This window comes from Anolis carolinensis, unplaced genomic scaffold, assembly GCF_035594765.1.
Source record: "Anolis carolinensis isolate JA03-04 unplaced genomic scaffold, rAnoCar3.1.pri scaffold_28, whole genome shotgun sequence".
Taxonomy (NCBI): domain Eukaryota; kingdom Metazoa; phylum Chordata; class Lepidosauria; order Squamata; family Dactyloidae; genus Anolis; species Anolis carolinensis.
The window spans coordinates 1-21,685 of NW_026943837.1; the positions used below are offsets into that span (position 1 = coordinate 1).

The window sequence follows — 21,685 nt, forward strand, 5'->3', positions numbered from 1 at the left end:
GACCTCCAAGGACCATCCAGTCCAACCCTCAGAGACAGAGAGAGAGAGAGAGAGAGAGAGAGAGAGATGAATCATAGAACTGTAGAGTTGGAAGGGACCTCCAAGGACCATCCAGTCCAACCCTCAGAGACAGAGAGAGAGAGAGAGAGAGAGAGAGAGAGAGGAATCATAGAACTGTAGAGTTGGAAGGGACCTCCAAGGACCATCCAGTCCAACCCTCAGAGAGAGAGAGAGAGAGAGAGAGAGAGAGAGAGATGAATCATAGAACTGTAGAGTTGGAAAGGGACCTCCAAGGACCATCCAGTCCAACCCTCAGAGAGAGAGAGAGAGAGAGAGAGAGAGAGAGAGAGGAATCATAGAACTGTAGAGTTGGAAGGGACCTCCAAGGACCATCCAGTCCAACCCTCAGAGAGAGAGAGAGAGAGAGAGAGAGAGAGAGAGAGGAATCATAGAACTGTAGAGTTGGAAGGGACCTCCAAGGACCATCCAGTCCAACCCTCAGAGAGAGAGAGAGGAGAGAGAGAGAGAGAGAGAGAGAGAGAATCATAGAACTGTAGAGTTGGAAGGGACCTCCAAGGACCATCCAGTCCAACCCTCAGAGAGAGAGAGAGAGAGAGAGAGAGAGAGAGAGAGAGAGGGAATCATAGAACTGTAGAGTTGGAAGGGACCTCCAAGGGACCATCCAGTCCAACCCTCAGAGAGAGAGAGAGAGAGAGAGAGAGAGAGAGAGAGAGAGAGAGAGAGAATCATAGAACTGTAGAGTTGGAAGGGACCTCCAAGGACCATCCAGTCCAACCCTCAGAGAGAGAGAGAGAGAGAGAGAGAGAGAGAGAGAGAGAGAGAGAGAGAGAGGAATCATAGAACTGTAGAGTTGGAAGGGACCTCCAAGGACCATCCAGTCCAACCCTCAGAGACAGAGAGAGAGAGAGAGAGAGAGAGAGAGAGAGAGAGAGAGATGAATCATAGAACTGTAGAGTTGGAATGGACCCCAAGGACCATCCAGTCCAACCCTCTTCTTCCATGCAGGAACTGCACAATCAAAGCCCTTCTGACAGATGTCCACCCAGCCTCAAAAGCTCCGCTCACCTTGCACCCGGACCTGGGCCAGGGCCTCGCCCTCTCCCACCCGGTTGCTGACGGTGCAGCGGTAGGCCCCCGAGTCGCGGGGGACGATGGGCCCCAGGTGCAGGAGCCCCTCGCGGACCACGGCGTGTCCCGGGAGCCGCCTGTCGCCGTCCTTGCTCCACCGGTAGCGCAGGGGGGGCGTTCCGTGGGCCAGGCACTGAAGCTGCACCATGTCGCCGGACCGCACCGAGGCCGCGTCCGGGAGGATAGTGGCGTATGGCGGAGCTGGGAGAGGGAGTGAAATGCAATGCAAAGATATTATATATCCAAGATATTATAGTAAAGTGGATTTACACTTTAAAAATGTCCTTGTTCCAAACTGACATACAACTTCAACTTAAGAACCAACTTACAGAACCTCTCTTGTAACTTGGGCACTTCATGTATTATTATTATTATCATTATTACTATTATTATTAATAATAATAGATTGAACTGCAAAGACTTTAGGTACTGCGTCCAGTGTGCCAATCACCACTGGGACCATTTTGACCGGTTTGTGCCAGAGTCTTTGCAGTTCGATCTTCAAATCCTCACATTGTGTCAGCTTTTCCAGTTGCTTCTCGTCAATCCTGCTGTCACCTGGGATAGCAACGTCAATGATCCATACTTGGTTTTTCTAACACAATCATGAGGTCAGGAGTATTATTATTATTATTATTATTTGATACAGAACAAGATGAGTACACAGCAAACAAGATCGCTACGCTGGCTATTGCATTGGATCACATGTTGGACACTTCCCAAGTGTCTAGGACTATGTGATTATTATTATTATTATTATTATTATTATTATTATTATTATTATTATTATTATTATTATTATTTTGTATTTGTTATTATCGTCATCTCCAGGGTCTGAGGTTCTCTATGGTTATAACTGAGCTGCAAGGATAGGCAGTAAGAATTATTATTATTATTATTATTATTATTATTGTGTTGTTGTTGTTGTCGTCATCATCATCTCCAGGATCTGAGGTTCTCTCTGGATATAACTGAGACGGAAGGATAGGCAGTAAGAATTATTATTATTTTTACTATTATTATTATTATCATCATTATTATTATTTTGTGTTGTTGTTGTTGTTATTATTATTATTATTATCATCATCATCATCATCATCATCTCCAGAATCTGAGGTTCTCTCTGCACATAACTGAGCCACAAGGATAGGCAGTAAGAATTATTATAATTATTATTATTGATTTATTTACTACATTTATATCCCGCCCTTCTCACCCCGAAAGGGACTCAGAGCGGCTTACAAATTAAATTTACATACAATATTATATTATTAGCATAGCACAATACTGGCATTAAATTACTATATTGTACTGTATCAATATATTGTAATATTATTAGTAATATTACATGTACTATATACTATATAATTATTATTATATTGTATTATTAGTATTATGTCATATTACACTATAATATTATCAATATTATATATATATACAATATATTTTATTATTATATATGATTGTAAATTATATTGTAAATTATTATTATTATTATTATTATTATTATTATTATTATTATTATTATTATTTGAAACACAACAAGTTGAGTCCACAGCAGACACACTGCTGGCTGTTGTATTGGATCACACGTCGGACACATTGTTATTATTATTATTGTTGTTATTATTATTAGAAACACAACATGATGAGTCCACAACAGACACTCTGCTGGCTGTTGTATTATTATTATTATTATTATTATTATTATTATTATTATTATTATTATTATTATTATTATTGACACAACGATGTTGTATGACACAGCAAACAAGATAGACATGCTGGATTTCGTTTCACAAAACCACAAGTCGAACACTTCCCAAGTGTCTAGGACTGTGTGATGTATTTTCGGATGATGCGTGCAGATCCCAGCAGGGTGGCCTTTTGCAGTTGGCAGATTGTAATTTTGTCAATGTCTATTGTTTCCAAATGCCGGCTGAGATCTTTTGGCACGGCACCCAGTGTGCCCATCACCACCGGGACCGGGGCTGTTGTATTGGCTCACACGTCGGACACTATTATTATCCTTATTATTATTATTATTATTATTATTATTATTATTATTATTATTATTATTAGAAACACAACAAGTTGAGTCCACAGCAGACACTCTGCTGGCTGTTTTATTGGATCACACATTGGACACTATTATTGTTATTATTATTGTTGTTATTATTTTGGATTACTGCTATTTGAGCAACAAACCCCAAATAGCACAACGGCTGGGCACTAGAATCGAAAATAATAACTTGGTTCCTAGGAGTGGCCATCTCAAGAAGTTACTTCTCCAAGCTCCAGGATGTGTGTCCGTGCAAAGCAAGGGTATGTGAGGGACCTAAGGAGGCACCCTCCCCGGAGTGCTTACTCTCCACGTCCAGCACGATGAAGGCCTCGGTGGACCCGGCGGCGTTGGTGGCGTTGCAGATGTACTGCCCGGAGTCCTGCTGGGCCGCCCGAGGGATGACCAGGGTCTCGTTGACAATGCGGTGCTGCCAGGGCAAGGGGGCCCTCAGCTTGGACCAGTGGATGGTCGGAGTAGGGTGGCCTGCAAGGGAGAGACGGGGAGGAAGAGCATGGATGGAATCCTAGCATCCTAGAGATGGAAGAGAACTCGTGGGATATCCAGTCCACCCCCATTCTGACAAGAAGCAGGAAAATCACATTCAAAGCCCCCCCGACAGACGCCCATCCAGCCCCTGCTTCAAAGCCTCCACCACACTCTGAGGCAGGAAGGAAGTGTTAGTGTTTTTGTTGTTATAGTGTGAAATGTTCAATCAATTGTTGCTGTTGGATTGTGTGTATGTGTTCCGGAAAGCATTCCAGCAGTCCAGGAGTTAATTACATGCCAGCCCTGAGTGATTGCCTGCAGGGCCAATAGGTCAAGACTTCCGTTTCAACTACATTCGTCATGAACTGTGGAATGCAGGGAGGTGCTTGTTTGCACTGATAACAGACTCGGCAAGGGCAAGTCGAGAGGATGTGCCATGTGTCCAGAGAGTGATGGCATTTAGTGTTGTAAATAACTTGTAAATAAAGCCTTTAGAACCGCTGGGATCAGCAGATAATTAACGACTGAGGTGTCGTTTGTCGGTGCAAAAGGTGAGACCTGACTCATCAATCGGTCAGGGTGATGATTCCCTGACAGGAAGAAAGGAAGGGAGACAAAGAGGAGGGAGGAAGGATGGACAGAAGGAAAGAAGAAAAGAAGGAAGAAAGGAAGGAAGGAAGGAAGGAAAAAAAGAAAGGGAAGGAGGGAGGGAGGAAGGAAAGGACAGAAGGACAGAAGGAAGGAAGAGGGAGGAAGAAAGGAAGGACAGAAGGAAGAGAGAAATAAAGAAAGGGACAGAAGGAAGGAATGAAGATAGAGGGAGGGAAGGAAGAAAGGAAAGAGGAGGAAAGATGGACAGAAGGACAGAAGAAAAGAAGGAAGGAAGGAAGGAAGGAAGGAAGGAAGGAAGGAAGGAAGGAAGGAAGGAAGGCAGGAAGGGAAAAAAAGAAAGGGAAGGAGGGAGGGAGGAAAGATGGGCAGAAGGACAGAAGGAAGGAAGAGGGAGGAAGAGAGGAAGTGCAGAAGGAAGGAAGGAAGAAGGAGGAAAGATGGACAGAAGAAGAGAAGGAAAGAAGATAGCGTCAGAGGGAGGGAAGAAAGGAAGGAAGGGAGGGAGAAATAAAGAAAGAGGGAAGGAGGAAAGGGACATAAGGAAGGAAGGAAGAAGGAGGAAAGATGGACAGAAAGAGAGAAGGAAGGAAAGAAGGAAGGAATGAAGGAAGATAGAGGGAGGGAAGGAAGAAAGGAAGAAGGAGGAAAGATCGACAGAAAGAGAGAAGGAAGGAAGATAGCTTACAAGTTATATTTACATTCAATATATTATATCATTAGCATAGCACAATATTAGCACTATGTATTACTATATTGCACGACACCACTATACTGTAATATTACATTTAATATATAATACATAATAAACATTATCATATTGTATTAATTATTAGTATTATATTGCATTACATTATAATACTAGCTGTGCCCGACCACGCGTTGCTGTGGAGAAGTATGGTGGTATGGGAAATAAAGTATTGAGGAATTGGTGGTAGTTAAGGTAAAGGGTAAAGGTTTTCTCCTGACATTAAGTCCATTATAAATGGGTTATATAGCTGTGTGGAAGGGCCTTGAGTCTACACTGCCATATAATCCAGTGCAAATTAATCTGTGGAAGAGGCCTAAGTGAGGCCTAAATCTGCCTGTCCCCTGGGCTGAGTGGGTTGCTAGGAGACCGAGTGGGCGGAGCTTAGCCTTCTAACTGGCAGCAATTGGATAAAAACAATGATTCCTCTCCCTCTAATTAGGACTTTATTTTTCTTTCCTTTTTGTTGTATGAATGTAGAGGCATGGATGAGGGGTTGTGCTGGCAAATTTAGTGTTTCTGGGATGTGTAGTTTTGTTGTTTTGTCCTAGGCCGAAATTTCATCACACTTTTATATATATAGACTAGCTGTGCCCAGCCACGCGTTGCTGTGGCGAAGTCTGGTGGTATGGGAAATAAAGTATTGAGGAATTGGTGGTAGTTAAGGTAAAGGGTCAAGGTTTTCTCCTGACATTAAGTCCAGTTGTGTCTGACTGCACACTGAAGTGGATTATATGGCAGTGTGGAATCAAGATAATCCCGTTCAAAGGAGATAATATAAGATTATAAATGGGTTATATAGCTGTGTGGAAGGGCCTTGAGTCTACACTGCCATATAATCCAATTCAAATCAGATAATCTGTATTTTATAGGCAGTGTGGAAGAGGCCTAAGTGAGGCCTAACTCTGCCTGTCCCCTGGGCTGCATGGGTTGCTAGGGGATCAAGTGGGCGGAGCTTAGCCTTCTAACTGGTAGCAATTGGATAAAAACAATTATTCCTCTCCCTCTATTTAGGATTTTATTTTTATTTTATTTTTATTGTATGAACGTAGAGGCATGGATGAGGGTTTGTGCTGCCAAGTTTAGTGTTTCTGGGATGTGTAGTTTTGTTGTTTTGTCCTAGGCTGAAATTTCATTACCCTTTTATATAGATAGATTAGTATCAATATTATATGTATCTCCTTCCCGTTCCTTGCGCCCTCACCTGTGGCGGGGCAGCGGAGCCTGGCCGTCTGTCCGGCCACCACGGTCTGCGTGGGGCTGGCCTGGATCTCGGGGGCGCCGGGTCTCCTGTGGGCAGCCTCCTCCACGCTGACCTCCACCTGCGCCTCCGCCGTCCCCAGGCTGTTCTGGGCCAGGCAGACGTAGGTGCCGGCGTCCTCCGCCTTGACCGACGACAACTGGGGGGGGGGGGGGGGGTGAGGGAGAGAAAGGTGAGGGTCAACCCCCTTGGGCGTGGGACGGTTCTCCTGCCGGGTCCCCCACCTCTCCGCCGGACTCACCCGCAGCACGGCCCGGCTCTCCAGCGGCAGGACGCTCTGGTGCTCCACCTTCTGCCGGACGCCCACCCGGCTCCAGCGCACCAGGGACCGGGGCTCACCCGACCCCAAGCAGTCCAGGCTCACAGACTGGCCCGCCTTCATCCGGATGGGGCCCTGCGGCACCACCGAGACCGTGGGGGGCCCTGTCGGGGACGAGCAGAAGAAAAACTATTATTATTATTATTATTATTTAATTATTATTATATTATTTAATTAATTTAATTAATATAAATAATTATTATAAAACTATTATTATTATTATTTAATTATTTAATTATTATCGGATGAGCTCCCTCTATTAGCTCCAGCTCCATGTGGGGACATGAGAAAAGCCTCCCACAAGGATGGTAAAAACATCAAAACATCCAGGCGACCCCTGGGCAACGTCCTTGCAGACGGCCAATTCTCTCACTCCAGAAGCGACTTGCAGTTTCTCAAGTCGCTCCTGACATGAAAAAAAAATATTATTATTATTACTATAAAGCAGGGGTCCCCAAACTTTTTAAACAGGGGGCCAGTTCACGATCCTTTGGACCATTGGAGGGCCGGACTATAGTTGGCCACCGAGCAATAAATAATAATAATAATAATAATAATAATAATAATAATAATAATAATAAATAAGAGGGTTAGAAGAGACCCTTTGGGCCATTGAGTCCAATCCCCCTTTGTCTTTGTGCTCCGAAAGCACAAGCAAAGCACCCCTGACAGATGGCCACCCAGAATCAATGTTAATAATAATAATAGTAGTAGTAATAATAATAATAATAATAATAATAATAATAATAATAATAATAATAATAATAAGGGTTGTAACAGAAGAAGAGACCCCTTGGGTCATTTAGCCCAACCCCCTTGTGCCCTTGTGCCGTGGGGGCCGGATAAATGGCTTCAATGGGCCGCATTCGGCCCCCGGGCCTTAGTTTGGGGACCCCTGCTATAAAGGAAGGAATAAGTGCCTCATCAGTCACACTGAGGCACAGGCCACAAATACATCATCATTATTATTATTATTACTGCCATAGATCCAAAGACACGTTGATAATTATTACTGTTATTATTAATACTGCCACAGATCCAGATGCACATTATTTATTACCCCACCTTGAGTTGCACAGAGAGGCAAGCCATAAATACATAATCATTATTATTATTACAGATCCAAAAACACAATTAATAATAATAATTATTATTACTATTATTATGCAAATGCAAATACAGGCCACCCCGCTTCCCCGCTCACCTTGCACCATGAGGTTGACCACGCTGTTGGCGATCCCAAAGCGGTTGGAGGCGATGCAGCGGTAGGCGCCCTGGTTCTCCGGCTGGGCCTTGGAGACAGAGATCACGGAGCCATTGGGGCTGATCTTCACGTTCTCTGTACAAGGAGATAAGGCTCATTAAACCCTCGGAAGGGCCTTCTTCTGTAGCAGGAGAGACCCCGGAGGATGGGATTTGGGGCTGCCCCCCAGCCTCACCTTGCAGCCGGTCGTTGGGCATCTTCCAGCTGATCTCGATGGGCTGGGCGCCGTCGTGGATGCGGCACTTGAAGGAGACGTCAGCACCTTTGCGCACGGCGGTGCTGTGCGGGTCGATGGAGATGATGGGGCTCTTGAAACCTGTGCGGGGGGGGGGGGGGATTCAATGGCCAGGGCTCAATGCTATGCCAGCCTGGGATTTGTAGTTTGGTGAGGCATCCCTATCCTTTTAGACCTTCTAAATCAGTGGTTCCCAAACTTATTTGGCCTGCCGCCCCCTTTCCAGAAAAAATATGACTCAGCACACCCTGGAAAGGGGGCGTGGCTTAGAGGGGTGGGCGTGGCTCCTGATCCAGAGGGCGGGGCTGAGCCTCTCCTCTAGTCCAAGCTGGGAGGGGGAGGTGGGCGGGGCCATAAATGGGTGGCCAGGACTGGGATGGGTAGAGTTACGAGCTCTGAGTCAGGGCTGAGCATCTATCCCTGTCCTGTGGAGTCTGCCAGGATACAGGAGGCGGGGCTAGAGGAGGGGGCGGGGCCTCTTCCCAAGTGCCTGACGGGGCTGAACCTCTATACTCTGCCCCCCTGTTCTAACAAGCAGGGGAGGTATACAGAGGCCCCACCCTGACCCCTAGCCCCACCCTTTAGTCTTAAAAGGCCTCTCCGGAGAGGTATAGATGCTCAGCCCTGTCTCGGGCTCTTGGGAAGAGGCCCCGCCCCCGCCCCTAGCCCCACCCTTTAGTCCTAAAAGGCCTCTCCGGAGAGGTATAGAGGCTCAGCCCTGTCTCGGGCTCTTGAGAAGAGGCCCCGCCCCCAACCCAGCCCCGCCCTTTAGTCTTAAAAGGCCTCTCAGGAGAGGTAGAGGCTCAGCCCTGTCTTGAGCTCTTGGAAGGAGGCCCCGCCCCCTTCCCTAGCTCCTCCCTCTGTGCCCCAACAAGCACTTCAGGAGAGGTATAGAAGATTCTCAGGCCCGTCTCCGGCACTTGGGAAGAGGCCCCGCCCCTCCTTTGGCCCCGTCCCCGTGTCCTAATAGGTGCCAGCACCGCCCCCCTGGATCGCTCCAGCGCCCACCAGGGTGCAGTAATGCCCACTTTGGGAATCATTGTTCTAAAACTTTGATTTTGAGGTTTTGCAAACAAGGGCGCACATTAGATTTGAAGGCGCATGAGACTCAATACGGGACAAGTCCGTTTGGCGCCACAGAACAACAAATGAAAGATGTGTGGCAAGGACTGCCCACCCCACAGACCCAGAAGCCCCCGGTCAACACTATGGGGAAACCCGTTGCTTCTGCCTTCACTATGGCCCTGTAAAACTTACGTGACGCTGCGCTGACACTAGCCGAGACGGAGACCGTGAAGGAAGCCATCTGCGCTGGGCCGGATCCGCTGCTCACGCGGCAGACGTATTCGCCGGAGTCTGATGGGGTCACCTGGACGAGCCGCAAGCGAGCGCCGGACACCTGTTAGTGCAAGAGGGAAGGATTTCTGCATTTACCCAAGTCTAATGCGCACCTTTTTTGGCTAAATTGTGTAGCTAAAATTACGGTGTGCGTTACAGACGAAGGTGCTCAAGAGTGGCTGTCAACCTCCCTCAATTCCTCAAGTCTAATCCGCACTTTTTTTGGCCAAATTTGTGTAGCCAAAATTATAGTGCGCGTTACATCCGACGATGCTCAACAGTGGCTGCCTCCCTCCCTCAATTCCTCATGTCTAATGCGCACTTTTTTTTGGCCAAATTTGTGTAGCCAAAATTACGGTGCGCATTACATCCAACGATGCTCAACAGTGGCTGCCTCCCTCCCTCGATTCCTTGTCTAATGCGCACATTTTTTTGGCTAAATTGTGTAGCTAAAATTACGGTGCGCATTACATCCGACAATGCTCAACAGTGGCTGTCTCCCTCCCTCGATTCCTCGTCTAATGCGCACTTTTTTTTGGCCAAATTTGTGTAGCCAAAATTACGGTGCGCATTACATCCAACGATGCTCAACAGTGGCTGCCTCCCTCCCTCGATTCCTCGTCTAATGCGCACATTTTTTTGGCTAAATTGTGTAGCCAAAATTACGGTGCGTGTTACATCCGAAGGTGCTCAAGAGTGGCTGCCTCCCTCCCTCGATTCCTTGCACTCTCCAGTGCCTCCGAGATGCCCTTTCCTTGTCCTCGTCCTTGCCCGAAAATGGCACTTGCCTGGGCCAACCAGCACCACTGATGTTGCCTTTTCTTATGGCAATACAAGGGGCATCTACATGTGGAAGTTGCCCTGGAGCGTGCTGGGTAACGTAGTCTTCAGTGTCCTCCTCCACTTCTTTCCATCTCCCATCCCATTGACCCCTGTCCCCTTGACACACTCGGCACAGGAGTCAATGGGAGGGAAAGAGGGAGAAAACTACATTACCCAGCAGGCTTCCATTCTCTTCTCCCTCCTTCCCTCCTCAAGCCAACTGGCATATGACAATGGGATGGGAGTCGAGGAGAAGAGTAGCGAGGAGTTAGTGGTTGAGGGGACAAGAGTTGAAGGGATGAGAATCAAGGGGATGAGACTCAATGGGACAGGAGTCAAGGGGACGGGAGCCAAGAGGACGGGAATCAAGGGGACAGGATTCCATGGGAATGGAGTCAAGGGGACAGGAGTCGAAGGCACAGGAGTCGAAGGGACGGGACTCGAAGGGACAGGAGTCAAGGGGACGGGATTGAATGGGATAGGATTCCATGGGAATGGAATCAAGGGGACGGGAGTCGAAGGGACATGAGTCAAGGGGACAGGAGTCAAGAGGACAGGAATCAAGGGGACCAGGTAGGAGTCAAAAGGACAAAAGTGAATGGGACTAGAGTCAAGGGGTCAGGAGTTAAGGAGACAGGAGTCAAGGAGATGGGAATCAAGGAGACGAGAGTCAATGGGACAGGAGTCAAGGGAATGGGATTGAATGAGACAGGAGTCAAGGGGATGGGAGTCAAGAGGACAGGAATCAAGGGGAGCAGATAGGAGTCGAAGGGATGAGAGCGAATGGGACTACAGTCAAGGGGTCAGGAGTCAAGGAGACGGGAATCAAGGGGACAAGAGTCAATGGGATGTGAGTTGAGGGGATGGGAGCCAATGGGATGAGAGGTGGAAAGGAGTGGAGGACAAGGGAAACTACGTTACCCAGCAGACTCTGTGATGACTTCCACACATTGAAACCCCTTGTATTCCCATTATTAGGAAAGGCAAACTAGCTGGCATGGAACTTAAGCAGGAAAACAAGATACAGATCCAAGAACAGAACTCCTAACTCGGAGCTCCCAAGACAGGCAACTTGACCCATGAAAATCCAACGTTGATCTCCTCACCAAACATTGACTCCAGTTCCTTAAGAATCCTCCCCTTGTCCATGACACTGCAGTTATGCACACCTGGGTTCCCTTTATTTTTCAGTCTCTGGGAACAACGAATTTGTCTCTGTTTCACACGATCCCTTCTGAGCTGTAAACACTAGGTTATCGGTAACGCTCTGTCTCATCCACATTCCTTTCAGAGTCAACCCTTAGCCGATTCTCATGCGAATCACTGCCCGTCTTCCCGACAACAGATCTACCCATAACATTCCCATTGTCTCGAAAAACTCTTTCACTTTCCCCCACAGAAACACCAGGCTCAACCAGAAAATCCTCGTAATCATCCTCAGAGACTTCACAGGCCTCAACAGCTACATTCACCAGGAAGTTTTTTTTTTTTGTTTCAGCCTTTTCAAATTTGAGGTGCGCATTAGATTCAATGGTGTTGTAGACGTGGAGGTTTCCAAATATCTTTTCCCCACTGCCCACGCCCTCTCCAGGTCGCTCTCCCTACATCCCAAGAGGGCAGCGATGTCAACGCAGTTTCATGACCCACAAGGGACCGCCAGAGCCCTTCCTCACCTGATGACCGGCAGGCAGGGCCCCTTCCCGGCGATACCAGGTGAACGTGGCGTGCGGCTGCCCCGGGGCCACGCAGGTGAGGTCCAGGGACTGCCCTTCCTCAACAGAGGGTGACGAGGGTTCAATCCGCGGAGGGGGAACCGAGTCAGAAGATGCTGCGGAAGGGGAAGCAAAAGACTTAGGGCACAAATCACCTTTGAGTTGATCAACGAGATTTCTATCCAAACGTCCCTATTCCAACGTTCAATGTAAGAACAAACCCACAGAACCTCTCTTGTTCATAACTTGTGGACAGCCCATAGTCCCGTCCCTTCCCCTCCCGCTGCATCCCTGGGACTCACGGCGCAAAGGGCTCTGGCCGTCCTGGATGGTGACCACTAGCGTGGCCTCCTGGGTGACGGAAGGGCCACTGACCCGGCAGACGTACTCTCCCGAATTGGCCGAGGAGACGTGCGGGATGCGCAGGCGGTGGCCAGAGACCTGTAGCCAAAACAGGAAGAATCAGTGTGGGTGCAAACACAAGACAGACCGATCCAACTGAGCCCTATGCCTGTTGTGACTCAGTTGGAACCTCTGAGTGACTCTGATGGGGATTATGGGATTCAGGTTCAAGATTACTCTGATGGGAATTATGGGATTCGGGTTCAGAGTGTGCCTGCTGTAGAAGATGAGTGTAATGAAGTACAAATTTTGTTTTACAGATGTTATGTTTAATTGTGTGTTTGTGTTTTAAAAGGGTAAGTATTACAGTTATTGCATCTCAGCACTCAGAGGCTGGTTGCCATGGAGAAGTAGGTGGAGCCAACTGCTGTTTTGTTGAAGAAGTGCAGAGTTTAAGAAAGAGAGTCAGTCTGTGCTCTGATGAGGCATAGGGAAGATTGATCCTAGGTTGAGGGGATCAAGGAGACTCAATTGTTCATTTTGAGTAGGTTTAAAATAAGTTTGGTAACTTATTTAATGTAGTCTGTGTCCTGGTAAGGAACAGAGAATCTGTGATCATATATCACAGGAGTGACTGCGGTTTAAAAGTAGCAGAGAAAGAAGTTCTAACTACTTTAAGTAAAAGAAGTGACACTTTAGAGAGTTTGACTCATCTCATTCTAGTATTGTAACTGTTAATAGAAATACCTCCAAGTGAGAAACAATATTGTAACCACTAAGCTCTGTGCCTGAATAAACTTGTTATTGTTCTTCCAACATCTAAGCCTTTGTCGCATATATTATAAACCATACGCTACCATCTAAAGTGAATAAGAAGAAGAAAGGGGGAAAAAAGTAAAATGTCTCCTCTCTGAGTCTTTGGTGGTTGCATCTTTACAAATTGGTGGCAGTCGTTATTAGCTCCTTTACAATGAGGAACTGGGAGGCTTTCCCACAGCAGGGAATGGTGTTGATGATGATACTGAAACTAGCCAGGTGCAAATTGACTCAGGAAGAGAGGACAGTTCTCAGTCTGATAGCATGCAGACAGACAGACGCTAACGAGCTGGCTGGCCTTGATGAAACGGAATCTTTAGATCAAGCTGGCCGTTTGGAATTCAGGGTTCGCAGGAGTGTGAGAATAGCAAACAAGAAGGAGGTCAGAGGCCAAAGAAATGCTTTCATGCTATGCAAAGCCACAGTGTGTTGGGAGACAAACCTTTGTCAAAGCAACTTCTCACTTAAGTCAAGAAGCAGGTTCTCGTTTTCCTGGATTATCTTGCAGCCTTTGTGTGTTCATGTTCATGGGACTTTGTGGTGCTCTAATTTCTGGTGCTCTCTTGTTTTATGCCTTATGATTTCCTGGATTATTCTTTGAAGCCTTGTTTTGCAACAATCTTTTGGAACTCTACTTTTCCTTTTTAAGAACGGATTATTTCCTATTTCCTAATAAACTACAAAAGACTTCAACCTGTGTGCAGCCTGGTGTATAGAGCAAGGTGAAACTAGCCTTAGGTGCGACAATGCCTGCCCTGATCTGAAACTAGCTCCCTTGATGTTCTCCCAGCCCTCTGGCATATTAGGTAAATAATACAGTGTGTGAAAAATACAGTTCTAATGGACATGTGGTCACAACATATTCCACAGAATGGTTGAGCTCTGGCTTTCATCCAGACTCCTTTGGGAGGCTTTATTCTTCATCTGTTGTTCTATGTGCAACATAGACATCAGATCTGCTATCAATATATACGGAGACATGCAACCATAATACAGGACAATGCAAGACGTCATCATGGCGAGAGAGCCACATAGCAGGTTGTTAGGCTGTTAGGAATTGTGGGAGTTGAAGTCCAAAACACCTGGAGGACCAAAGTTTGCCCAGGAAGTCATGACCATGTGATAGGCATGTTCTCACTCTCTCGCCATGATGCTTTCTTGCTCCGAGTCTGTATTGTTGTGGGTATATCTCCGTATATAATGATATCAGACCTGATTTAAATAGTTGCACACAGAGCAATGGGTGAAGAATAAAGCCTCCCAAAGGAGTCTGGATGAAAGCCAGAGCTCAAGGGCCTTATTTAAGGAGTGAGCGGCAAAAAAGGTCAGAGGCTGTGCTATAAATCTCTGCTAACTACAGATCAAGACTCAGTCCTGTCAGAGTAATGGTTAATATAGTGAACGATGAGATGTGTGTTAGCTTCTCTTTATGTACATAGCTGTAAATCAGTGATTCCCAGAGTGGGCTCTACCACCACCTGGTGGGCGCTGCAGCGATCCAGGGGGGTGGTGATGGCACCTATTAGGAGATGGAGGCGGGGCCAGGGAAGGGGCAGGGCCTCTTCCCAAGTGCCAGAGACAGGGCTGAGCACCTGAGGCACCTGTTAGGACACGGGGGCGGAGCTAGAGAAGGGTGGGGCCTCCTTCCAAGAGCCCGAGACAGGGCTGAGCATCTATACCTCTCCTGAGAAACCTTTTAGGCCTAAAGGGCGGGGCTAGAGGTGGGGCGGGGCCTCTTCCCAAGAGCCTCTGTATACCTCCCCTGAGGCATTTGTTAGAACATGGGGGCGGGGTATAGAGGTTCAGCCCCGTCGGGAAGAGGCCCCGCCCCCTCCTCTAGCCCCGCCCCGTGTCCTGGCAGGCTCTGCAGGACAGGGATAGAAGCTCAGCCCTACCTCCGAGCTCGTAACTCCGCCCATCCCAGTCCTGCCCGCCCATTTGTGGCCCCGCCCACCTCCCCTCCCAGCCCTGCATCTTGGACTGGGGAGAGGCTCTTGAACAGGAGCCACGCCCACACCTCTAAGCCACGCACCCTTTTCCAGGGGGTGTTGAGTAATACTTTTTCTGGAAAGGGGGCCATAAGCCAATTAAGTTTGGGAACCACTGCTGTAAATAATGTCAATAAAGGTTTTTAACCGCCGAGATTGGCTGACAGCTGACTGGTGAGAGTTTTTTCCCCCATGAGACTGGATCAGAATGCCATGTCTTCGGAAGGAGAGCAATTGAGACGAAGAAAGTGATTATATCTCAACTGGCCTCTCACACATTGACAAGTCCCGTGCGCAGCTCAGGGAGGACGTGAAAGGGAGGAGATAATTCACCTGTCTACCTACCCAGCAGGTGTTTTGTCTATTTACCCCGACACATCAACCACAACTGTCGCACCTCAGAATAGTTCACCTTGCTATAGACACCCAGCCACACTCAGAAGGAAGTCTTTTGTAGTTTCATTGAGCAAAAGCAGATATAAATCAAAGCAGGCGGTAATAAGGTTTTCAAGATTGCAATAAGAGTCAATAGGAATCCAATAGTTCATAAGCCATGAAAATCCAGGAGTCCCTAAGCCATAACAATCTAATAATTCATAAGCCAAAACAGTAGACAATAGATCCCAAATAACAAAGGCCCAAAGGTTACAAAGATCCAGGAAACTTCTCTTAGGCATGAAGCATTCTGATGAAGCGAGAATTTGCTTCGACAAGAATCTATCTCAAAACACACACTTTTAAAAGCAACCCAAAAATGCATTTCTCTTTCCTGTGGAGGCCTCTCTCTTCCCCGCCAATCTTACACTCCTACGAGGCTGAACTCCCTTCCATAACAACCGGTCTGCCCTAGATAATGATGGCGCCCCTTCAAGGTCCTTGTTATCTTGCACCTGAATCGGGGCTGAAGACACCAGGGCTTGAGACACCTCTTGCTCATTAATTCCCATGGGAATGTCATCCTGGCTGTTATCTATGGCCGGCTGAGTCAAGAGTTCATTCTGCTCAAGCTGCATTTCTCGAGCCTCTGAATCAGCCTGTATCATTCCCATTCCCATGCCATCATCCTGAAATTCATCCTGCATCCCATCATCTGGCTCTTGTATCTGAAACCCAGAATCCCCTTCTTCATCCCCACTCTGGCTATGCTGTGGCTGAGTCACAACAACGACTCTAAGAGAACATGGCTTTCACCCCACGGGCTTCTTTTCTGTACCTGGTGGTTGGGCGGGAGAGGCTCGCCTCGCTTGAACCAGGTGATGGTGGCCTGCGGCTGGCCTTCCACGATGCAGCTCAGCTCCAGCATCTGCCCCTCGGCCAGCGTCGCGGACGAGGACTCGATCCGCACCAGAGGGACTGCCCCATGCGCTGCGGGAGGAAGAGGAGGGTGAGGACAGTGGCAACATCCTTTGTTTCACTAAGCCACAGTTATCTATTGCAACCACCACTCTTCGAAACAAGGAAGCGGCTAAGCCATGCCCGTGGGAGTACTGTTCATCACGGTCCATTGACCCATCAGTGAACAAACAGTTGTTAATAAATTATCCCATCTTAGGAGAAGTACATTGTCCTAGAATCAATATACCATATATACTCGAGTATAAGCCGAGTTTTTCAGCCCTTTTTTAGCACTGAAAAAGCTCTCCTTGGCTTATACTCAGGTGAGGGTCCTGGTTGGCTTATATTCGGGTCGGCTTATACTCGAGTATATACGGTACATTTATTCCCTGTTATTATTGATATTACTACTTTTATTACTCTACTCTATGATTATCATTACATTTATTATTTTATTTGAGTCGGCTTATACTCGAATATCTATGATACATTTATTATTTTTCTCTACTATTATGGTATTATTACATTTATTACTCTACTCTATGATTATCATTACATTTATTTTATTATTTTTCTCTACTATTATTGGTATTACATTTATTTCTCTACTCTATGATTATCATTACATTTATTTTATTCCAGTCGGCTTATACTCAAGGATATATGGTACATTTATTATTTTATTGCTATTATTACATTTATTATTCTACTCTATGATTATCATTACATATATTATTTTATTCGAGTCAGCTTATACTCAAATATCTATGGTACATTTATTATTTTATTGGTATTATTACATTTCTTACTCTATGATTATCATTACATTTATTATTTTATTCTACTCTATGATTATCATTACATATGTTATTTTATTCGAGTCGGCTTATACTCAAGGATATATGGTACATTTATTATTTTATTGCTATTATTACATTTATTATTCTACTCTATGATTATCATTACATATATTATTTTATTCGAGTCAGCTTATACTCAAATATCTATGGTACATTTATTATTTTATTGGTATTATTACATTTATTACTCTATGATTATCATTACATTTATTATTTTATTCTACTCTATGATTATCATTACATATATTATTTTATTCGAGTCAGCTTATACTCGAATATCTATGGTACATTTATTATTTTTCTCTACTATTATTGGTATTATTACATTTATTATTCTACTCTATGATTATCATTACATATATTATTTTATTCAAGTCAGCTTATACTCAAATATCTATGGTACATTTATTATTTTTCTCTACTATTATTGGTATTATTACATTTATTATTCTACTCTATGATTATCATTACATTTTTACTCTATTACTATTGTTACTATTACATTTATTTTACTCTATTTTTATTATTATTGATACATTCATTATTTCATTGATATTATTGTTATTATTACTTTTATTATTTTACTGTATTTATTATTATTATTATTGCATTTATTATTTTACTCTATTATTATTAAAAGGCTACATAAGCACATTTACACTGAAGAAGGTGAGAATAATGATTTAATCAGAGTTGGACAGTCTTATCTTAAATTACAGTTTTATGCAAATATTCGAAAACATTTAATCTAATTAATTTATTGGTACAGTAGAGTCTCAGTTATCCAACATAAACGGGCCGGCAGAATATTGGATAAGCGAATATCTTGGATAATAAGGAGGGATTAAGGAAAAGCCTATTAAACATCAAATTAGGTTATGATTTTACAAATTAAGCACTAAAACATCATGTTTAACAACAAATTTGACAGAAAAAGTAGTTCAATACGCAGTAATGCTATGCAGTAATTACTGTATTTACGAATTTAGCACCAAAATATCACAATGTATTGAAAACATTGACTACAAAAATGCGTTGGATAATCCAGAACGTTGGATAGGCGAGTGTTGGATAAGTGAGACTCTATATGTATCTATATTTCTGAAATTTACCACTCTCGGCTTATTATTGAGTCAATGTTTTCCCAGTTGTTTGTGGTAAAATTAGATGCCTCGGCTTATATTTGGGTCGGCTTATATTTGAGTATATACGGTACTTGGTTTCAAGTAATACCTCTATCTGAGATTAGTTTCTTTCTCATGCGAGACACAATTGGATATAAAGGTTGGCTACGCTGCACTGTGTAATAGCGGCATTGCAATAAAATGTATTCTATCGTCTCTATTTCCTTTCCCTCACAGGGTCATAGTCTTTGGGAATAAGAAATTCCAGGCAGTCTGCCTCTTTGTAGCTCTGAGGGATATATTTTTAATCTCGCCTTTGTAAAGAATCTGCGATATTTGATCACTGTAAGGCTTTTTAAGTATGCACATGTCTTAAATGGCTCTCTGTATGGTAAGTTTAAGACTCTGGGGGAGCACGATGAGTTTGAACAGGCTCTAAGCTCTATGCCGGTGGGAGAGGCACCTGGAGGCGAGCCGTCCCTGCTGGGGATGTTGACGACGACCGAGGCCTCCAGCGGCGTGGCCCCATCGCTGACGTAGCAGACGTATTCGCCCGAGTCGGCCGCCGTGACTTGGAGTATCCGGAGGCGGGACCCCAGGACCTGCGGGAGGAGGAACAACCCCAAATTAGAGGAGATGGGAGTCTGTTTTGGTGGCCATGTTACCCCCAAGGCCCTTTTCCACCCAGCCCTGACCAGGTGACCCATTCCTCCCACTGTTAGATCCCAGCCAGCCAGGGCACCAGGGCCTACAGTGTTTCAGGACTTGCACTTTGACACAGATAATGCTGAGGATAATACTGACACAGCTGCAGGTGCCCGAAGGTATTGGCTCTGGAGACCTACTAATTGGGGAAGATTCTTCTATTCCTCGCAGACAGAGCCAGATGTTGCTGAGACGCCTGGGAATGGGGTTTTAATCATAGAGATTAACCAGAGAGAGAAGTACAAAACAAGGGGTCCGCCGGAGCCAGAGACTGGCAAATAGATGGGATAATGGTTAGTGTGGGGCCGGGCTGTGGCGCAGGCTGGTAAACAGCTGCTGCAATAAATCACTCTGACCATGAGGTCATGAGTTCAAGGCCAGCCCGTGGCGGGGTGAGCACCCGTCAATTAAAAATAAAATATAGCCCCTGCTCGTTGCTGACCTAGCAACCCGAAAGATGGTTGCATCTATCAAGTAGGAAATAAGGTACCACTTATAAAATTGGGGAGGCAAGTTTAACTAATTTACAACGTTGGAATGAGGAAGTGAGGAAGTGCCATCAGAGTGGATGATGAAGCAGCTGCTCCCCCCTGTGGCCAGAATCGAACATCCCCTCAGGATGTCTGTCTCTGCGTCTGTCTGTCTATTGTCTCATTGAATGTTTGCCCTATATGTACATAATGTGATCCGCCCTGAGTCCCCTTCAGGGTGAGAAAGAAGGGCGGAATACAAATACTGTAAATAAATAAATAAATAATAAATAGTGTTCCCATGGGAAAGTTTTGGGAGTTTGTACTCCCTAAATTCTGAACAGTCCAGAATCTGTTAAAAATGTTTCACTCAGTAGATTTTCTTGTGGTGTCAACGTTGCTTTCTTGGAAAGATGTTTTCTCTGTCTCCAGCTCTTGTTTGTTTACAAGCCAAGTTTTTTCCAGTTCCAGTCAGGCCGTACCGTGCCGCGACTCTCGAGTAGACCTTGACTTTACTTCAGTTGTTTTCCTTGTTCCTGTTTCAAGTTTGCCTCAGCCTGGACAACCTTGTTGCCTTAATTGCTATGAAGTATTTCCAGTGGATTGAACTCTGTTTCTGCCAGCCTTGTTTCTCTGTTTCAGCTCATGGACACTTTGATTTCTTTGGAGAGCTATCGGGTTCTCATTGTGGATTATAATATCGGACCTTTCCCTTTACCCATTTGGAACCACCATTGACTTTCAAAAAAGAACTACTCCTTACTCAGACTCTATACCTAACTTCCTTTGGATTTATAATAGCTTTAATAAAGATATAGTGTGTTATATTGGCTCTTGTCTGGTTTTCAAGTGGTCACGCTGCCTTGGGGTGCAACACCCACTCACCTGGCTGTTGACCGGCAGGGCGCCCCCTCGCTTGTACCACCGGGTCCTGGCCTGGGACTGACCGGACACCAGGCAGTTCAGGTCCAGAGTCTGGCCTTCCACGACGGAGGCCGAGGAGGTCTCGATGCGGATCGGCGGGGTGACGCCCACCGCTGGGAGGGATGGAGGAAAGAGAAAGAAAGAGGTGGGGAGACAGAGGTATTAAATGGGAACGGGAAAAGGTGTTCCTACTGGTCATACCCAAAACTTTTCACTCCCAAACCCTGGGATACCCATCCATGAAAAGTCTGGAACTGTTCCTGCTGAGATACTTTTTTACTCTACTAGATGAAAGGGGAACAACAACAACAACAACAACAACAGCAACTGAGTTCAGGAGACCGCCATGATGGAGTAGTGGTTGGAACACTGAACTAATACTGATAATAATAATAATCTATATATATTATTTGGAAACAATAGACACTGACAAAATTACGATCTGCCAACTACAAAAGGCCACCCGACTGGGATCTGCGCGCATCATCCGAAAATACATCACACAGTCCTATACACTTGGGAAGGGTTCGACTTGTGATTTTGTGAAACGAAATCCAGCATGTCTATCTTGTTTGCTGTGTCATACAATAATAATAATATAAGAGTTCAGGAACAGGAAAGTGTCGCTATATAATAACAATAATAACAATATAAGAGGAGTTTAGGGGACAGGGGAGTCCCTAAATATAATAACAAAAATAACAATAATATAGGAGATTCTGGGGTAAAGGGGAGTCCCTCCATATAATAATAATAATAATATAAGAGGAGTTCAGGGGACAGGGAAGTCCCTCCATATAATAACAATAATAACAATAACATAAAGGAGTCCTCTCCTTATAACAATGATGATAATAATACTAATATTGTACTGTTCTCCCCACACCAAACCTTTCCTATGGAGCAGGGACTTACAGTAGGAGGAGTCCGTCCCGCTCTGGATGGTGACGATCAGGGAGGCCTCATGGGTGACCATGCCATTGCTGACATGGCAAACGTATTCCCCGGAGTCGGCCGCCGAGGCCTGTGGGATGCGCAGCAAGGAGCCCGAGACCTGTGGTGGCGAGGGGCAATCGGTAGGGTTGAGTCCAGGAGCCGGGGTTGAGAGCCTCT

General features: G+C 45.5%; 1 protein-coding gene across 8 annotated transcripts in view; it reads right to left on the reverse strand.

The window, feature by feature from the left end:
* Positions 1-1,086: 1,086 nt before the first annotated feature.
* hspg2 (heparan sulfate proteoglycan 2) overlaps positions 1,087-21,685 on the reverse strand; it is a gene marked incomplete at its 3' end in the record, with an annotated part of 196,940 nt that continues 176,341 nt past the window's right edge. For all 8 annotated transcript variants that reach the window (XM_062966741.1, XM_062966738.1, XM_062966739.1 and 5 more), the window contains 13 exon segments: positions 1,087-1,350; positions 3,518-3,697; positions 6,262-6,457; positions 6,560-6,741; positions 7,842-7,976; positions 8,077-8,217; positions 9,394-9,535; positions 11,970-12,124; positions 12,311-12,449; positions 16,368-16,519; positions 18,937-19,075; positions 20,534-20,685; positions 21,488-21,626. In XM_062966741.1, the coding sequence (XP_062822811.1) occupies positions 1,087-1,350; positions 3,518-3,697; positions 6,262-6,457; positions 6,560-6,741; positions 7,842-7,976; positions 8,077-8,217; positions 9,394-9,535; positions 11,970-12,124; positions 12,311-12,449; positions 16,368-16,519; positions 18,937-19,075; positions 20,534-20,685; positions 21,488-21,626 (2,116 nt within the window).